General features: G+C 55.8%; 1 protein-coding gene across 2 annotated transcripts in view; it reads left to right on the forward strand.

Annotated features, from left to right (window-relative positions):
• Window positions 1-15,901, forward strand: part of NSMCE1 (NSE1 homolog, SMC5-SMC6 complex component) — a 33,015-nt gene that overhangs the window by 16,539 nt on the left and 575 nt on the right. For both annotated transcript variants that reach the window (XM_082856943.1, XM_082856944.1), the window contains exons 3-7: window positions 7,807-7,928; window positions 8,698-8,775; window positions 9,985-10,131; window positions 14,721-14,837; window positions 15,667-15,787. In XM_082856943.1, the coding sequence (XP_082713069.1) occupies window positions 7,807-7,928; window positions 8,698-8,775; window positions 9,985-10,131; window positions 14,721-14,837; window positions 15,667-15,787 (585 nt within the window). The remainder of the gene's footprint in view (window positions 1-7,806; window positions 7,929-8,697; window positions 8,776-9,984; window positions 10,132-14,720; window positions 14,838-15,666; window positions 15,788-15,901) is intronic.

Here is a 15,901-nt window from a genome sequence, read left to right on the forward strand (position 1 = left end):
TCTTCAGCAGGATTACCACACACACCACTGGCAGGAATAGGGAAGCCATTTCTTGAAGACACAGGTTCAAATCAGGGACTTGGGAAAGTGTGTTTTCCTTCACTTTCTGAGTCTCTGCTTTCTGTTTTATAGAGGAGATCTTACCTACCTCATGGAAAAGTCATGAGTGTTAAACAGGAACTTAGGTGAAGTGCCTGGCACAGAGTACTTCCTGCTCCATGTCCAGTGCATGCGCCTTGCTGCCCCTTCCTTCCTGTATGTCCCTCCCCCTACCATCTACTCTCAGGTCCCGGGGCTGGGGGTGGGGGTGGGAACTCACCTCAGAAGATCCAGGATGTTGGTAAGTAGGGTGATAGGAATTGTTATGTAGACCATAGGCTGCATTTCTCGCGCTGGGATTTTCTCAGAAATACTCGTGGAAGGAGATCACGAGTGCAGGTGCTGAGTGGGGGTGTGAGTGACAGGAAGGCCAGCGCGGCTGAGAGTAGAACGAGGGGGCACACGGGAGCCACTGGTGGCTTCCAGGTTGGCAGTGATGGTGCGGGTATCTGGCTTCACCCTGGCTGCATGTGGAGGACGGGTGGGGGGCTAGGGTGGACGCTGGGAAGCTGGAGGAGGCTGTGTCGCACTCCAGGGGCGAGGCGCTGGGGACTCAGAGGAGGGCTGCAGTGAGCCGGACGAAAGCGGCCGGAGTCATCCTTCCGATGGCACCACAGGCCTGCCCGTGCCTTTCAGCCACCTTCCTCACCCCTGCCGGGAACGGGGTGCTGAGCCAAGTCCCACGTGTACAGAGTGTGGACATCAGTGAAGGCCACTCAGATGAGAACAGGCAATGGCTGTTTATTCAGAGCTTGCTCTGACAGGGGGACTTGTGTTTTGGAGACTTGCTGGCAGGCAGAGGAGTGGGAAAGCTGTATAGAGGAACAAAGGGAAGGCTTCAGCTGTGCCCTGATAGGAGGCTGTGGGCTCAGGAAGCTGGAGGCGGACAGTCTAGAAGCAGGACAGGCTGTGATTGGTTGCGGGAGCACACCTGGCTTTCTCAGGTTGGTCCTAAGTTGGAAGCAGGGACAGAAATTAGGGAAGCTGTCAGTTATTAATCAAGACCTGTTCATTTTTTTTTAATATAGATTATTTTATTTATTTTTGGCCACTTTGGGTCTTCATTGCTGTGCGCGGGCTTTCTCTAGTTGTGGCGAGCAGGGGCTACTCTCCATTGTGGTGTGCGGGCTTCTCATTGCAGTGACTTCTCTTGTTGTGGAGCACAGGCTCTAGGCGTGTGGGCTTCAGTAGTTGCGGCACTCGGGCTCAGTAGTTGTGGCTCCCAGACTCTAGAGCACAGGCTCAGTAGTTGTGGTGCATGGGCTTAGTTGCTCCGTAGCATCTGGGATCTTCCCGGACCGGGGCTCGAACCCGTGTCCCCTGCATTGGCAGGCAGATTCTTAACCACTGCACCACCAGGGAAGCCCAAGACCTGGTCATTTTGAGCCAATTATTACAGAGCTTATGGCTGGCTTCCTGAGCTGGTTGCTAGAGATAGTGGTCTGACCTCCTACAGGTCTAACTTACAGGTAGCAGGCTGGCTTCCTGGGCTGGTTACTCTAGGTGGTGGGTTGGTTCCCTGGGCTGGGTGCTGCAGATTGCGGATCAGAGCCCTGTTTCTATAACGTTTATTGTCCGTTCGTACATTCAGCCTCTCAGAAGAATGTGTGTGACACAGTCTGCTCCTTTGAGTTGTTTGCAGTCCAGCTTCTGAGAAACCACAACCGTTTATCCGGTGGGTTAGGGGACGGAGTGGCCTCTGCAGTCACCGTGTCTCTTTATGGCAGGGCTCCAGCCTACACCAGAATTTGAAAACTGGTGGCGTGTCATTGGGATCTAGCTTACAGTCAGAGCCCTGAGCTAATGTCTGTTGTCACAAGACGCTACCATTTTTCTCTTTTTTGATTCAGACTCCTGGGGGTTAAGGCATCGAGTTATGTTGTTGAGTGTCGAAATATTTTTTTAACCCTTTATTATGGAGAAAGAAAGGTAGAGAGAATAATACAACGCAGCCTCATGTACACATCGTCACCCAGTTAAAATGATAACTCATGACTAACCTTGTTTTATCTGTGCTCCTGATTACTTACCCCCATATCATTTTGACACAATTCTCAGACCTCATTGCATATCTGAGTAAGAATTTTTTTTTAAATGAATGCTCAGGTCCTTTTGTCACTGTGCCAGACTGAAGGCCAGATGTTTGTTTTCTGACCTGGACTTTGTCACTTACCGGCCCTGTGGTCTTGGATAAGTCCTTACGCTCTCTGACCCTTGGTTTCCTCTTTTGGAAAACAGACTGTACCACATACTGGCTCCCCTTGGCGGTCATTCGTGAGGGTCTGATGAGATCCTGAGGGAGCAGAACTTTAGCACGTAGTGACGTGACATACAGATGGAGAGAACTCTTTGTCTAATCTGTCTGCCGCATGAGAGACCGCTGTCCTTCTGTCCCTGCGCTTCCCAGCGCTGCTCACTAGCTGCACTGTGGGAGTGCCGTTGTCAGCTCACATACCTGAGTGTCGAGGGGACCATCTTCCCCAGGCAACTGAGGTGAAAGCCCTAGGCTGGGACGCAACCCCACACACACCTCTCTGGCCCAGTGTGCCCGCCTGCCAGCCTCTCCCAGCCCAGGGGTCTGCTCTCGGGCCTGATGTGGCCTAGTGCCCACGTCTGGTCCAGGGCCTGGGCTGCCCCGTCCTCAGTGCTCAGGAGCACAGCCCGGCTGGCCCCATCAGATGAGAGAGCTCTCATGGGGCACGTTGGCCCATGAGTGGTTTGGTCCCCTGGGGTCTTATTTTTTGCTATTATTTCCTCTGCCTAAAATAGTATTTCCTCTGCCTAAAAGTTTTCTATCTGTGGTGCCTGGTTTGGAACAAAACTATCTGTTGCTCAGAAGTTAGGGCGGCAGACTTCCTGCTGCCCAAGTATGCAGTGAACCCTGGGTTCCAGTAGGCTTCCGGGAAGCAGAGACTCTGATTAACAAGAAGAGGTTTGTTGGTTAAATTAAAATTTATTTTAAAAGAAGAGGAGGTAACAGTGGTGGCCAGAAAAAAATGACCTCTCAAAATGAATTGAACCAGCTCTCACTCCTCAGAGAAGTGTCCCGTTTGCTCAGTGCTACCCCAGCCAGTCCACTGCCCTGAGTCCCATTTTTTAATTGCCCCAACAGAAGAAGGGCATTTCCTGCTGAAGAAAGAGCTGTTCTGTCCTCTCCTGAGTCCTTGGCCTTTAGTTTAGCTCCTCCCGCAGCAGCTCATGTGACCCCCGTGACCTGGCTGAGTAGTCAGGGCTGGAGGAATGATGGATGTTGGCCGGGCACAGCCCTGTGGCGTCAGCACCGCCTCTGGCATCTTTCCCAGGCACTGCTCAGATACTTTCTGTCTTTCTGTATTGGCCGAGTCCCTCTTTGTGACCCTGAAGGCACAGTGCCAAGTTCTGGAGGAATGTAGGTGTGACCTTGGTGGGGTCTGGGGTAGGGAATGTTCCCAGAGGACACTTGCTCTGCTCCACAGAGGCTGTGTGGCTTCTTGCCCAGGAGCTTGGCCTGGGCTCCATTTCCAACGTTGGGCGAGTTGTTTAACCTCTGGTATGTAAAGGTGATAATAACAGCTCACCTTATGGAGTTAGTGTTCTTGCAGTGATGCAATGAGCCAAGCTAATGAGCAGTGCCCAGCACATCCTAAGGTGATGACAGCCCCACATTTACAGGCCTGTTGTGCTCAGCCCAACAGTAGCAACCTCACCACACCCCGTAAGAAAGGCACAGGTACACCCTGCTTACATGGAGAGAGAGCACAGGTGGCACCAAAGATCTACAGACCCTTGCTTGCTTCAGCCATGGTGCTAATCGTCCTGGTTAGGGTGTCTCTTTGAGAAGGTGTCTCTCTGAGAAGAGGCAGCTGTGGTAGGTCCAGGGCCTTGTTCTTTACCTCTTATAGCTGGTCATCCCATGTTGCTGACTGCTGGTCATTGGTGTGGAGGGACCCAGCCTCTGATCCAGTTCTACCTGTAAAAACTTGGTATTTTGATACTTACCTGAAGCCTATCTTTTTTTCTCAATTGGTTCGGGATCTGAAGGGAGGAGTAGGTTATTCGTTAGTTCTCTGAAGTCCCTTGAAGTGGTAGAACCAAGACTGGAAATAGTTGTCTCAGAATCATGTGATGTGGTCTTTATCTCACGCACGGCATCATGGCCGTGGACTCATAGGATATTGGGGCCAAATGGATCCTCGGACACTGCTTTAGGCCCACTTTGTTCCTACAGATTTGCCAACTGTAGCTTTTCCACCATGGGCTCCAGGAAGAGGGGAGGGAGAGGGGGCAGAGCAGTGAAAATTAGCTTGTTTGAAGACTTGATTTTGGGAAGCACTGATCTGGTGTTACCTTGACACTTAACGGGCACGTCAGGGATCTTGGTAGCAAGCAAGAGTTCCCAATTCTGGCCAACCTGAAAAGGAACGTGTTGGGAGGCTGTTGGGAAAGGAACACACGGGACTGACCGTTGGCTGGTGGCCAGACTGGGGAATGGGCCGAAGCCCCAGGGCACCAGGCACAGGAAAGCACAGCAGCACCTCACGGCCAAAGCCACCCTCCCCCTGCAGCGACTGGGCTGGAACCACCTTCCGCCATCCCTTTGTCCCTTGCTCAGACTGAGAGGGTGTCTGACAGGCTGAGCACGGGTTCTGGCCCACTGTTGGCTGACCTGGGACCTGGCCCCTGCAGGTTCCTGCACTCTGGTTTTCTGCCTATGGGATTTGTTTTCCCACCAGAATCACACAGATGGGGTAAAGAAAGACTCTTTGGTAGAGTCTATTTAGGGAGTGGGGCAGCCAGAATTGGTAACTGGAACAAAGTGTGATGGGGAAGGAAGTGCTTGAGGACCGTGGGAGGACAGAGACAGAGCGCGGAACCCTGATCCTTTGTGGTCAGGGGAGGCCTGCACAGGAAGGGACGTGTCTGGGACGCCAGACGGTCAGAAGCCTGGCCGGTTGGAGCAGGCGTGGTGGAGAGAGGGTTGCGGGGAAGTGTTCTCAATGTGTGAGGTTGGATGTGAGGTGGCCTTCAGGGATGAGAGAAACGGAGAGGCTGGCCTGGGGGCCCACAGAGGGGCGGGGCGGAACTGGGCCGGCCGTGCTGCTGCCTCTGTGGCCCCAAGAAGTCCAGTTAGGGCGGGGGTGTGGCTGAACAGGAGAGCAGCTTATTCCCAGGTAATGGTGCAGCGCAGGGCATCTGTGGGCAGCACAGGCAGGTCCGCCCAGCAGAGGGCTGTGGCTGAGCCCCCGAGAGGGCCGCTGTGCGCTGGAGCCCACGGGAGCCCCTGAGTAGGCGGCCGGCTGCTGCAAGGTCAGTGGTAGGAAGGGCTTTTTTTTCTTAAATTGAGAACATTCATGTTTCTGAAAAGTGAGGCTGGACAGCAAACTGGAGGTGGTAGGAGAGGGGAAAGCTCAGGGCGGCTATTAGCTCATCTCCGTGCTGACGAGGAAAGTCCGAGGTAGCAGAATGCTTTTGATCTGCCCACAGAGTACGTTCTTCTGAACGACACCCAGGAGAGGCCTTTTCAGTGGAAAATGTGAATTGTTGCTTTCAGGGGGATGTGAGACTTGCCACTGCGTCACGTGGGACGGACAGGCTGGCTCCCGAAGCAGAGGCCCTGTTGGTGGGCAGGAGATGGTTCCTTGTGCCTGGGGGCCCCGCGCCTGAGTTTCCCAGGCTTGAGTCGGGTGCTTGCCGGGGGCCGAAGGGTCTCCAGCAAGCCGGGCGCGTGGCTCGTCCGTGGTAGCTGGCCCCACACACCGGGGCGAGATGCTTTGCATGGTGTGGGAGCGGAGGAAAGCACAGGAGCACTTCGTGCCGGGGCAGCAGAGAACAGCTCGTGGAAAAAAGTGCCCTGCAAGTTGGCTTTCGTAACTGGTCGATGGGAGTGAGGAGGAGGGTGCATGAGCAGGGCACGGAGGCAGGAAATGTGACCGTGTTTCACTCCTCTGATCATGGTGTTTCAGCAGCTGTGGCCAGATTTCATCATCACGCTACCGTTAGGATTTTTGCCACGTCCGAGTACCACCTGTTTATTAATACGAATTTTTTCTTTAAATTGCTTTCTTCCTCATCGTTTTTTGTTTTTTTGGTTACGCCACGTAGCTTGAGGGATCTTAATTCCCTGACCAGGGACTGAACCCGGGCCACGGCAGTGAAAGCTCAGAGTCCTGACCACTGGAGTGCCAGGGAATTCCCTAAATTGCTTTTTTTTCTTTTCTTTAACTTAAGCAACTCTAGTTGTAAAGGAAGATTAGATCCTGCCTGTGATTCACATATTAGTATTTCTGTCCGGGTCTTTGTCATTAGCTTTTCTGGGCCTCCTCAGCAGACGCCGTGCCTGTGTCACAGCTGCCGACTTTACGTGGCTGCAACCGCCATTGCCACCAGTGTGATCTTTTAGTTTTTTAAACTTTCATAATATTTAGCTATACAAGGAGCTTACAAGTACCTTTCTAAGAAGCCAAACAGATAAAGTTCAAGTGCCCTGGGATGACCTCCTCATTTTAGTTCCCTTCCTAGCAATGGCCTTGTTCATCAGTTTTGTGGGTAACCTTCCTGGCCTTTTTCCTGCATATTGTTTTGTTGGTTTTATTATTGTTTTTAACATAATGTTATATATTGTCTGTTTTCCCGCTATTTTTTTCTTACAGTGATTTTTCTAAGGCACAAATCTTTTGAAATTAATTATTTTAATAAGTGAAAACAGTAATACATACGTTTGGTTTAAAAAAGTCTCACAGTACAACAGGGTGATTCCAGGACCCAAGGCTGACCATGTCTCTCCTGTGCTTCTAGCTCTGAGAGGCTCCCATGTCCCACAGGAGGAAGGGCACACGCCCCCTAGCCCGTGGGGCCCTGGGCCATCTGCTTCCTGCTGCTGCCGCCGCAGCCTTCCCAGCCGTCCTTCTTTCCCCTGCCAGTCTGCTGTCCATCTACCCCAGCCCCCTGCGGTGCTCCCCGGGCTCTGTCCGTACCCCCTCCTCTGACAGGCTGGTGGCCCTGGAAAGGGTGCTGCTGCCTTGTGCGTCACCAGGGGCCGCACGAGGTGGCTGGCATACAGGTCAGGGGCTGTGGCCGTGCTGTCAGGGCTCCCCGCTGCTCGCTGTGCCTGGCGGTGTAACGCTGGGTGAGAGAGCCCCCCTCTGCAGGCAGGATGGGTTCATTACTGCGTGAAAAGTGCTCAGATCAGGGCCTTCCCCGGGGTGGGTGCTCCGTGTGAGCTGCTGTTCTTACCCTGTCGTCGTTATTCTTCACTGTCGCAGCCCCGGGCCAGCACAGGTGTGCCAGTGTTCGATGTGTGTTTGGATGTCGAATAAAGGGAGGAAGGATAGAGGTGGACCTGACGCGTGCATGAGGACAGGCAGGGGCAGAGGCTCTACGGAGGAGTCAGGCTGTGATGCCCACTGCACTGAGGTGCTGAGTGGGGACAGTGACAGGGCGGCAGGGAACTGGGGCTGGGGAGGAGGCCGAGGGCTGCCAGCCAAGACAGGAAGACCTCAGCAGGCTCAGATGCCATTTCCCAGGCGTTTGTACTTCACAGCTCCGGGAAGAAAGAATCTCCAGGAAGAAAGAAGCCACAGGCGTTGGCGCTCACCCAACAGGGCCAGGGCCTCCACCCATTTCTGGCTTTGCTGTCCCGTGTTCAGGGTGATGGCGGGGTCGAAACAAGCTGCACTTTTTTTGATGGAGCACCCTCCCCCTTTTTCGCTTTTGCCTGTTTATTTCCAGGCACTGCTACCGTAGAGAAATTGGAGGACTTCATCAACAACATTAACAGTGTCTTGGAGTCTTTGTACATCGAGATAAAGAAAGGCGTCACGGAAGATGACGGGAGACCCATTTATGCGCTGGTGAGTGCAGACAGAGCCCCCTGGTGGATGTGTGAGGGACCGCGGTGGAGACAGCCCCGTGCCCTCCTTACTGGGGCGAATGCAGGTGCACCCGCCTCACCAAGGGCTTGGAGGGAGAAAGGGATAAGATGCCTTTTTATTTAGAACAAGACATAGAAGCTGGGAAAAGCAACAACGTGCATGGCCGCTAAGGACTGAGACATATTTGGGGCCTCCTGTTGTTTTCAGGTTTTCCCTCCCAGCTAGGGGAGGAGGTGAAATACAAACCCCCATCCTTGGCTCGGGAACCACCTTAGGCTGTCAAGGGAGATCAGGCTCCTACCCACCGGGCCCACACAGAAAGGGGCTCTCGCCCAGGGTTTCCCAAACGTTGTCCATGGAAGAAAGGGTTATAGAATCAAATAACATGGAAATGCTGGGTCAAATCGGTAAATCAGATTTATTTACTGCCAGACTTCCCAGTGCCTTTTGCATTTGAAGCTCCATTAGCATGCAGACAAGTTTCCTGAATTTATCTGAGTTTGGAAGATATCGCACGATCTTGGGAATTCTAAAATCTCTGAAAATTAGACATACTGACTGAGCTATAGGTTTAAGCCTGTAACATAAGACCGGTTACAAATTTATCCCTGTGGCCCACAGTACCGGGACACAGGTGCTCCGTGACTGGCAAGGCAGGGAGGGAGGCAGGGAGGGAGAGAGCGCCAACAAGTGAATTAACTGACAAGTGAAGGGCACAGCCTGACCCTCACGCTGACTTATTTTTTAGGTGAATCTTGCAACAACTTCAATTTCTAAAATGGCCTCAGATTTTGCAGAGAATGAGCTGGATCTGTTTAGAAAGGCTGTAAGTACAGTAACTCCCATTGCCCAGCAGCTGGGCTTCTTAAAGGAATACCTGTCTTTCACTGGAAATGGAAACTGCAATCTTAGAGGGTCACCACTGCTGCCCGAGAAAGCCCTTTGCAGGGGGATGTCACCAAGCGCCTCGCCCAGAATTCACAGCTGCCAGGTGATTGCTGGGGAGGTTGCCACGGCTGCCTAGGAAAGAAAGGCTGGTCCGGGTTTGACCCCAGCTGGTTGAGCAGCAGTGGGCCTCCTGGGTGTGTGATGCAGGTGAGCAGGTGTCACTGCCTGGTACTGTGGCAGCATCGCCCGGGAGCTTTTGCTAGAAAGGCCGAATCCCAGCCCCCACCCAGGCTGCTGAATGTGACCCTGCATTCTAAGAAGGTGCCCCCGACCCGTTTGCACAGGCACATTTGTGAAGCGCTGCTCTGCCTGCCTGGCTTTGGAGCTGTTCCCTCAGCCACCTTGTCACGCACCTGGCTGAGCACCCGGTCAAGACAGTGGTTCTCAGCTCTGGATGCAACGTAATAACTGGGGAGGTAAAAACAACGCAGACATTCTGGCCTCAGGTCTGTCGAGTCCAAGTCTCTGAGGACTGACCGAGTCCTAGAATCATTCCTTCCTAAGCCTCCCCTGGGGACGATCAGCAGCCAGGGTTGAGAACTGGGCTCTAAGATGCCAGACACACCTGTGTGTGCAGGAAAGCTGTCTTCCCAGTGGCTGTGCCCTGCTGTGGGCAGAAGTGTTAGGGCAGTTGGCCGGCCGGCCGGCCTCTCGCGGCCCTGGGTCCACAGTGCCTCTGCAGCTCCCGAGCATGCTCTCGCGGCCCACCCTGCTCTCCTGCCCTTCCCGACTCCAGCCTGCCACTCAGACCAGCCCTGATGGCCTGCCCACCTTTGAGTAGGAGGGGTGCTGCCCCGTTTGCTTATTCATTCATTCCTCAGCTTCTCCATCTTCAGGGAGGTGAAGTGACCCTTCTTGGTTTGGGGGGGCATTAAGGTCGTTCATTTGGGATGGTGTTACAGGAGAGACTTTTGGGTCAAAACTGTTTATGGCTTTGGATGCATATTATTAAGTTATTTTCCTGAAGAGTCCTACAGTTCTGTCTGTGATATGAATAGTTTAACTGCACCCCTGCCAGAATTGGTATTATTGCTTGAAAGTTGTTTTTGCCAGTTTAATAGATGAATGTGGTATCTGTTTCTTCCAGTTGGAACTGATTATTGACTCAGAAACTGGCTTTGCATCTTCCACAAATATTTTGAACCTGGTTGATCAGCTTAAGGGCAAGAAGATGAGGAAGAAGGAAGCCGAGCATGTGCTGCAGAAGTTCGTACAAAACAAATGGCTGATTGAGGTACTTCGTGCCGTGGATTTTCCAGCTTCGCTCACTTTTTAGAATGAATCACAGTTTTTCCTCCAAAACCATATTGTATCTAACGGACGTCTGTTGAGCCAGGCCCATTTGGGTCCCTTCTCTGCTTTGAGGCCCACAGTGACCCTGCGAGGAGGACTGGAACCTCCTGTTCACTCACGTGACCCGGGGGAGCCCCAGCTGGAAGCGGCAGAGCCGTGGGCCCCAGACTCTGCTCCCAGGCAGGCCACGTAGTGTGGCGCGCAGGAGCACGGCGCTGGCATCAGCCCTGGGCCTGAACCCTGGCGCGGGTGCCCCCGTGTTCCTGTGGGGGTGGCGTGCACCCCTGGGGGCGGGGCGAGCCGCCGTGTTGGGTGCCAGTGCTGGGCCCTCCCGGGAATCGCCGTCCCCATCCTGGTTATCGTTGCCAGCGTCATGTTACCCAGGGCCAGCGCTGTGGGGTTCTTTCAGTTAGATGGTGGCCCTTAAACAGCAAAGGGGACGTGTAGATAAGCGTTTGGAGAGGAGCTGTAGGAATCTGAGAGGTTCAAGTTTCTCGACGCCCCGTGTCTAATTCTGTTGGCTGGAGCAGTCAGATGTTTCAGTTCTTTTTCCACAAACGCACCACCATTTCCAAGAAACGCGAGTCAGACAGGCTCCGCACTGCCTCGTGCACCACAGCCCTGCCCCTCGGGGGCCTGTATCTGGGCAGGACGTGCCAAGACAGTCCCTCAACTTCCTCATTTGGTGGGAGGCCGCTGCTGTGGTGACACGATGCTTCACTTCCTTTTGGGGTGGAGCTCACCTCTGGAGTCCTGGCGACAGTGTTCTGAGTTACTGATCTCAGAGGGTGGGCAGGCCCTGGTAGCCTGACCAGAAACGTTCAGTGCCTGAGGTACTTGCCTGATGGGAGGAAATGTCTGAAGAGGCCACAGCCGCGAGGGCGGGGCGAGGGGGAGCTGCCAGCATCTCTGGGCGTGTCTGCGCAGCACGTGCTTGGGTCCGCTTGGGTCCTCGCAGCCGCCCTGTGAGGGCGGGGAGCCCCTTAGCTCTGTTTTGTAGCTAAACCCACTGCAGCTCTGTGATCAGGGTGAAGTCCCACACCCGGCAAGTGTTAGAGCCACGTTCAGGCCCCAGCTTGGGTGACTGCAGGTCCCCATCAATTGCTTTGTCACAGTTCTTCTTCCTTTCTGGGGTGGATTTGGCGATACAGAATGTTCTCGGGCAGCTCGGGTCATAACTGACCATGCTGTGTCCTCGGGCCAGGCTTTCTAAGGCTGGGGACTGTGACCTCATCGTTGTACTTCATCACTCCTGGAGGTACTACTTCCTGAACGGCGACCGGGTGGGTAGATGAAGTTCCAGGGGAACAGCATTTATCTAAAACTTACCCCCAAAATAATACAAGAAATCCTCGTAGATTAGGAAATAGCAGTATTCATACAGGACTGTGTGGGTACGAACACCCGTCGTATCCCCCGAAGCTCGCCCTCTGCTGCCCAGGCGCAGCCTCTGTGCCCGGCTCTGGGCCCCAGGGTGGTCATGTGTGTCTCGCACATGCAGGTGCTGTCCCACCACGGTGCAGGGCTGTGCGCCCGACTTTACCGGCACTGATGCTTTGCTGCCCAGAGCAGGGACGACAGAAGGAAAGGACGCCGCTGGGGGTCCGCTGGACTTGCCTTGGGCCCTGCCTCCTGTGCTCTTTGCTTCTTCCTCAGTGAAGTGGAGGTGCTGGTGCGTCCTTCCAGGGCTGGAGGTTCCCTGAGCGCTGGCCTCCGCAGCCCCGATGGCCTCCGGGGACCCCCTGTGCTGACTGACCCCTTCGGCCTCGTGTGGACAAAGGAACAGACCCGGGAGGAGGGGGAGGGCATGGTGGTGAGACACCCCCAGGGTCCTCCTCTGGCCTTGCCAGTACCTCTGGCAGTGGCTTCTCGCCTCTGAGCCTGTTTCCCGTCTGAAGGATGAGCACGGTGGTGGCACGCAAGTGTTTGTGTAGCGAGGGCGGAGTGCTTTCTGAAGTGGTCGGCATGGGCGTGGTGGTGAGTTCTGTGGCACTTTTCGAGGAACAGCTGAGGGGCTGCGAGGTGAGTGCTGGCCAGTTCCCCGACCAGTCTTCCTGGGGCAGCACCTTGACCGGAGGGACCATGTCTGAGTCTTAGCCTCTGATAAACGGGACTTTCCTCAGAAGCCACGCTGTGGGGGAATGTCACCTGGCGGCACTTTGTTACAAAGTACCTGGACAGCCCTGCCCGGTACCCTGCGCCCGGTACCCTGCGCAAGGCTCCGTCCGCCCTGGCCTTGCACAGGGTACGGAGGTGCTGAGGCACCTGTGCAGCCCCTCAGGGGGCCGCGGAGTAGGGGGTGGTCAGGGTCAGCAGGCGAGCCCCAAGATATGGAGGAGGCCTCAGAGAAAGCACTGATCCTTGGAGCTTGGGTGTCTGCTGGCAGCTGCATCTCTGCACACCCTAGGGACCAGTCCCCACTGCAGGATCCCAGCTCAAAGGATGGGTGTGAGGCCTGGGAGATAACCTGGGTTTGGGTCTTCCTTGGAAATCCAGGGCAGGCCGCCTGTCCCGGTTACGGGGCCCCGAGGATGAGTGGGGTCATGAACAGTAAGCAGCGGGCACAGTCTCAGGCAGCTAGAAGACGTTTAGTAACTGCAGCTCGAGCCTGACTCTGAACTTGAACTTGCTCACCCCAGCCTCGGGCGTTCCTCCTTGGGATCGATGCAAGGGCTACTTAACTCTTCCCTTAGACGTTTATCACAGCACTGCCGAGCGCTGGGCCTCGCATCACGTGCTGGGGACACAGAGTGAGCAAAACTGGGCCGGCCCACGGTCTGGGGAGGGAGCCGGAGGTCAGCCCCGCATCTCGCTGAAGTAGAATTACAGATAGAGAGGAAACAGGGTTTTATGACAGCGCTAACAGAGGAACCTTCCCTCTGCAGAGGAAGTGACACTCAGGTGAAGGCTGGATAGAAGGCACCTGGACTGGGGGTGGGGACCATGGTCCAGGGCAGAAGGAGCAGCCTGTGCCCGAGTGGGCATGGTGGGCGCAAGGAGCTGCGGCTGGGCGCTCTGGAAGAGGGGACAAGGTGCGCCTGGAGGTGGGCAGTAAGGGGTTTGGTTCTTCAGCCTAAGAACGGCGGAGCATCACAGGGCTGGGCCTCGCAGAGCTCAGGTCGCTGGACAGGGTTGCAGAGGGGCAAGGGTGGGCCCAGAGGGCGGTTAGGAGGGTGAGGGTGGCCGTGGACATGGAGCATTGTGACGGACTGGGGAGCTTTTGAGAAGGTAGCAGCCACAGGACCCAGGGCAGCCTGGGAGGCCCGCCCTCCCGTGCCTAGCACCTGAGGGGCACAGAGCTCCTGTCCGCTTCCTGGCTGGCCCGACAGCCTGCGGCACGGGACACCAGCGCCTCGTGCCGGGCCCCCGTCCACTTGTTTGAGTCCCCGGGCTGCGTCCTGCCTGCCCGCCCTGCTCTCCACGGTCAGCGCTCCTGCTCTCTGACTGCGCCCATTTGCCGTGTCTCCCTCTGGGTGGTGGCCCACCTGCCACTGGAGGCCCAGAGTGAATGCACTTCCTGGCTGGCTTACGGTGGGGAGGGGGTGTGAAGTGGGCCCCGCTCGTTGCAGGCGTCAGGTGGAGAAGAGCGGAGACACGAAGGAGTGCTGGGCTGACCCAGCAGCCGCAGGTTCCGGTAGTGGCTTCTCCTGAGGCCTGCAACGTCGGCCTGCCCACCGGCCCCACCGGCCCTCCAGCGCCCTTTGCCCAGGAGCCCCACCGGCAGCTCCTCCTCCCCCAGCGCGGACAGCGGAGGGGAACGAACACGGTTAAGAGGTTCATCTCCTGCTTCACTAGTCGGCTTTCATGAATAAACGTCCGTGGGCCTCTGTGACCCCTGCCTCTGACCTGTGAGCTGGCCGTAGGGTAGTTACCGCAGCCAGGTTTTCTGTACGTCCTGGCTTTCCACCGTGTCTGGTTGGGGGAACCGGGAGGCCCCACCAGCCATGCCACCCAGCCACGCCGGGGGCCTCCCTGGACCGTCTCCAGCGCTGCCCGTAAAGTGGCGCGGCTGGAAGTGATCACGGATGGTCCCCTCGGAGGCTCCAGGCAGCAGGGCTGGGGGCACCTGCTGTGCTGCTCCCTGGGGGTGGGGCTGGGGGGCTCTGGGGAGGAGAGGAAGAAGTGGGCGCTTGGGTAGGGGGTGGAGTTCATGCTGTGGGATCACTGCCTCCCTTTCCCGGCCTCTGTCCTCATCTGGGGGGCTGGGCAGGCCTCACACGTGGGGCTGCCGTGCAAGATCCATGATTCCCGTCTGTGAAGGCACAAGGAAGGCGCCAAGAAGATGCGGGGGCGGGGGTCCTTGCCTCGGTTTCCTTTTAGGTCTTACCTAAGTTTTCCCCACTAGAGGTTCTGCAAGAGGCTGGCGTGGATGCCTGTTGACTGGGGTTGGTGAAAAGCGTGTGCGGCGAGGGGTGTGTGGACCTCTCCCCGTTTCTGGGCCTCGGGCCATGGGAGCAGAGATACAGGGTGGGAAGAGGGCCAGGTGTGCCAGTTTCATAAAAGATGCCTCTTCCTGTTGTGTCCCTGCAGAAGGAAGGGGAGTTCACCCTGCACGGCCGGGCCATCCTGGAGATGGAGCAGTACATCCGGGAGACGTACCCCGACGCCGTGAAGGTCTGCACCATCTGTCACAGCCTCCTCATCCAGGTACCGCAGGGCCGGGGACGGGCACTTTCTAGAACTCTCTCTCTGGGCCCCAGGCCTTCCTCCAGCGTGAGCAGAAGATGGGCGTCTCCGCAGAAGTGTCCGAGGATGAGCACACGAAGGCCCGCCTCTCCTCCCTGGTCCCTCTGTTCTCGTCCCAGGGCTCTTTCTACTTTTTTCCAGATAAGGCTCTCAGAGGTCTTCTGTGTGGTCCATATTATCTCAGCAGCTGTGTGGTGAACACCTTTCTGTCTCAACCATGGTTTCCCCGTCATCTGTTTTCCCCTGTGTACTTTGTAGGGCTGCAGAGCAGAGCAGCTGGACCGGTGCTGGATGTTTATGTTTCCTTTTTATCTTTTTGCGATCGTCACCTACACCGGGATAGGCCTCTTTGCACGTCCATCCTTGGGCACCTGGTTGTTTTCTTGGGTTGAATTACTAGGAGTGGAGTTTCTGGAACAGAGTGCACACACGACTGTTGAAAGCTTTGCTCCACGTTGCTAAAGTGCCTTCTGCAAAGCGGCCGTCCTCACGCCCACTGCAGGACCCACACGTGCTGGGAGCCTGGGACTAGCCTTGCTGCTCCAAGGGCCTGGCCTGCCGCCCTCGCTGCCGCGCTCCGGCCTTTGGAGCCTTGAGCTTCCTCCCAGTATGCTCATTCGTCAGATTCTTTACTAAAACTCACTGCACTAAGTTAGACTTACGGGTTGTTCTTATTATTAATCTGGGGCCTAGAAGACAAAAATACTGAGCCTGCGGGACATTTTCCTTGCAGTTTCCTGAAGGTTTATGAACACGGCGGGCTCCACGGCCATCACCTTTCTCATTTCAGGGTCAAAGCTGCGAGACCTGTGGAATCAGGATGCACTTGCCTTGTGTGGCCAAGTACTTCCAGTCCCATTCGGAGCCGCGCTGCCCCCATTGTAACGACTACTGGCCCCACGAGATACCAGGTTCGTGTCCCTAAGCCGCTGTCTCCTCCTGGCCTCTGGGCGGCTGGGCTGGCAGGGCTGCGAGCGTGCCCGAGTTGTGGTGCGTGGCCCTGAGGGGCCACGGGGGGCAGGGAG

This window comes from Leucopleurus acutus (assembly GCF_964270905.1).
Source record: "Leucopleurus acutus genome assembly, chromosome: 16".
In the NCBI taxonomy this organism is placed as follows: domain Eukaryota; kingdom Metazoa; phylum Chordata; class Mammalia; order Artiodactyla; family Delphinidae; genus Leucopleurus; species Leucopleurus acutus.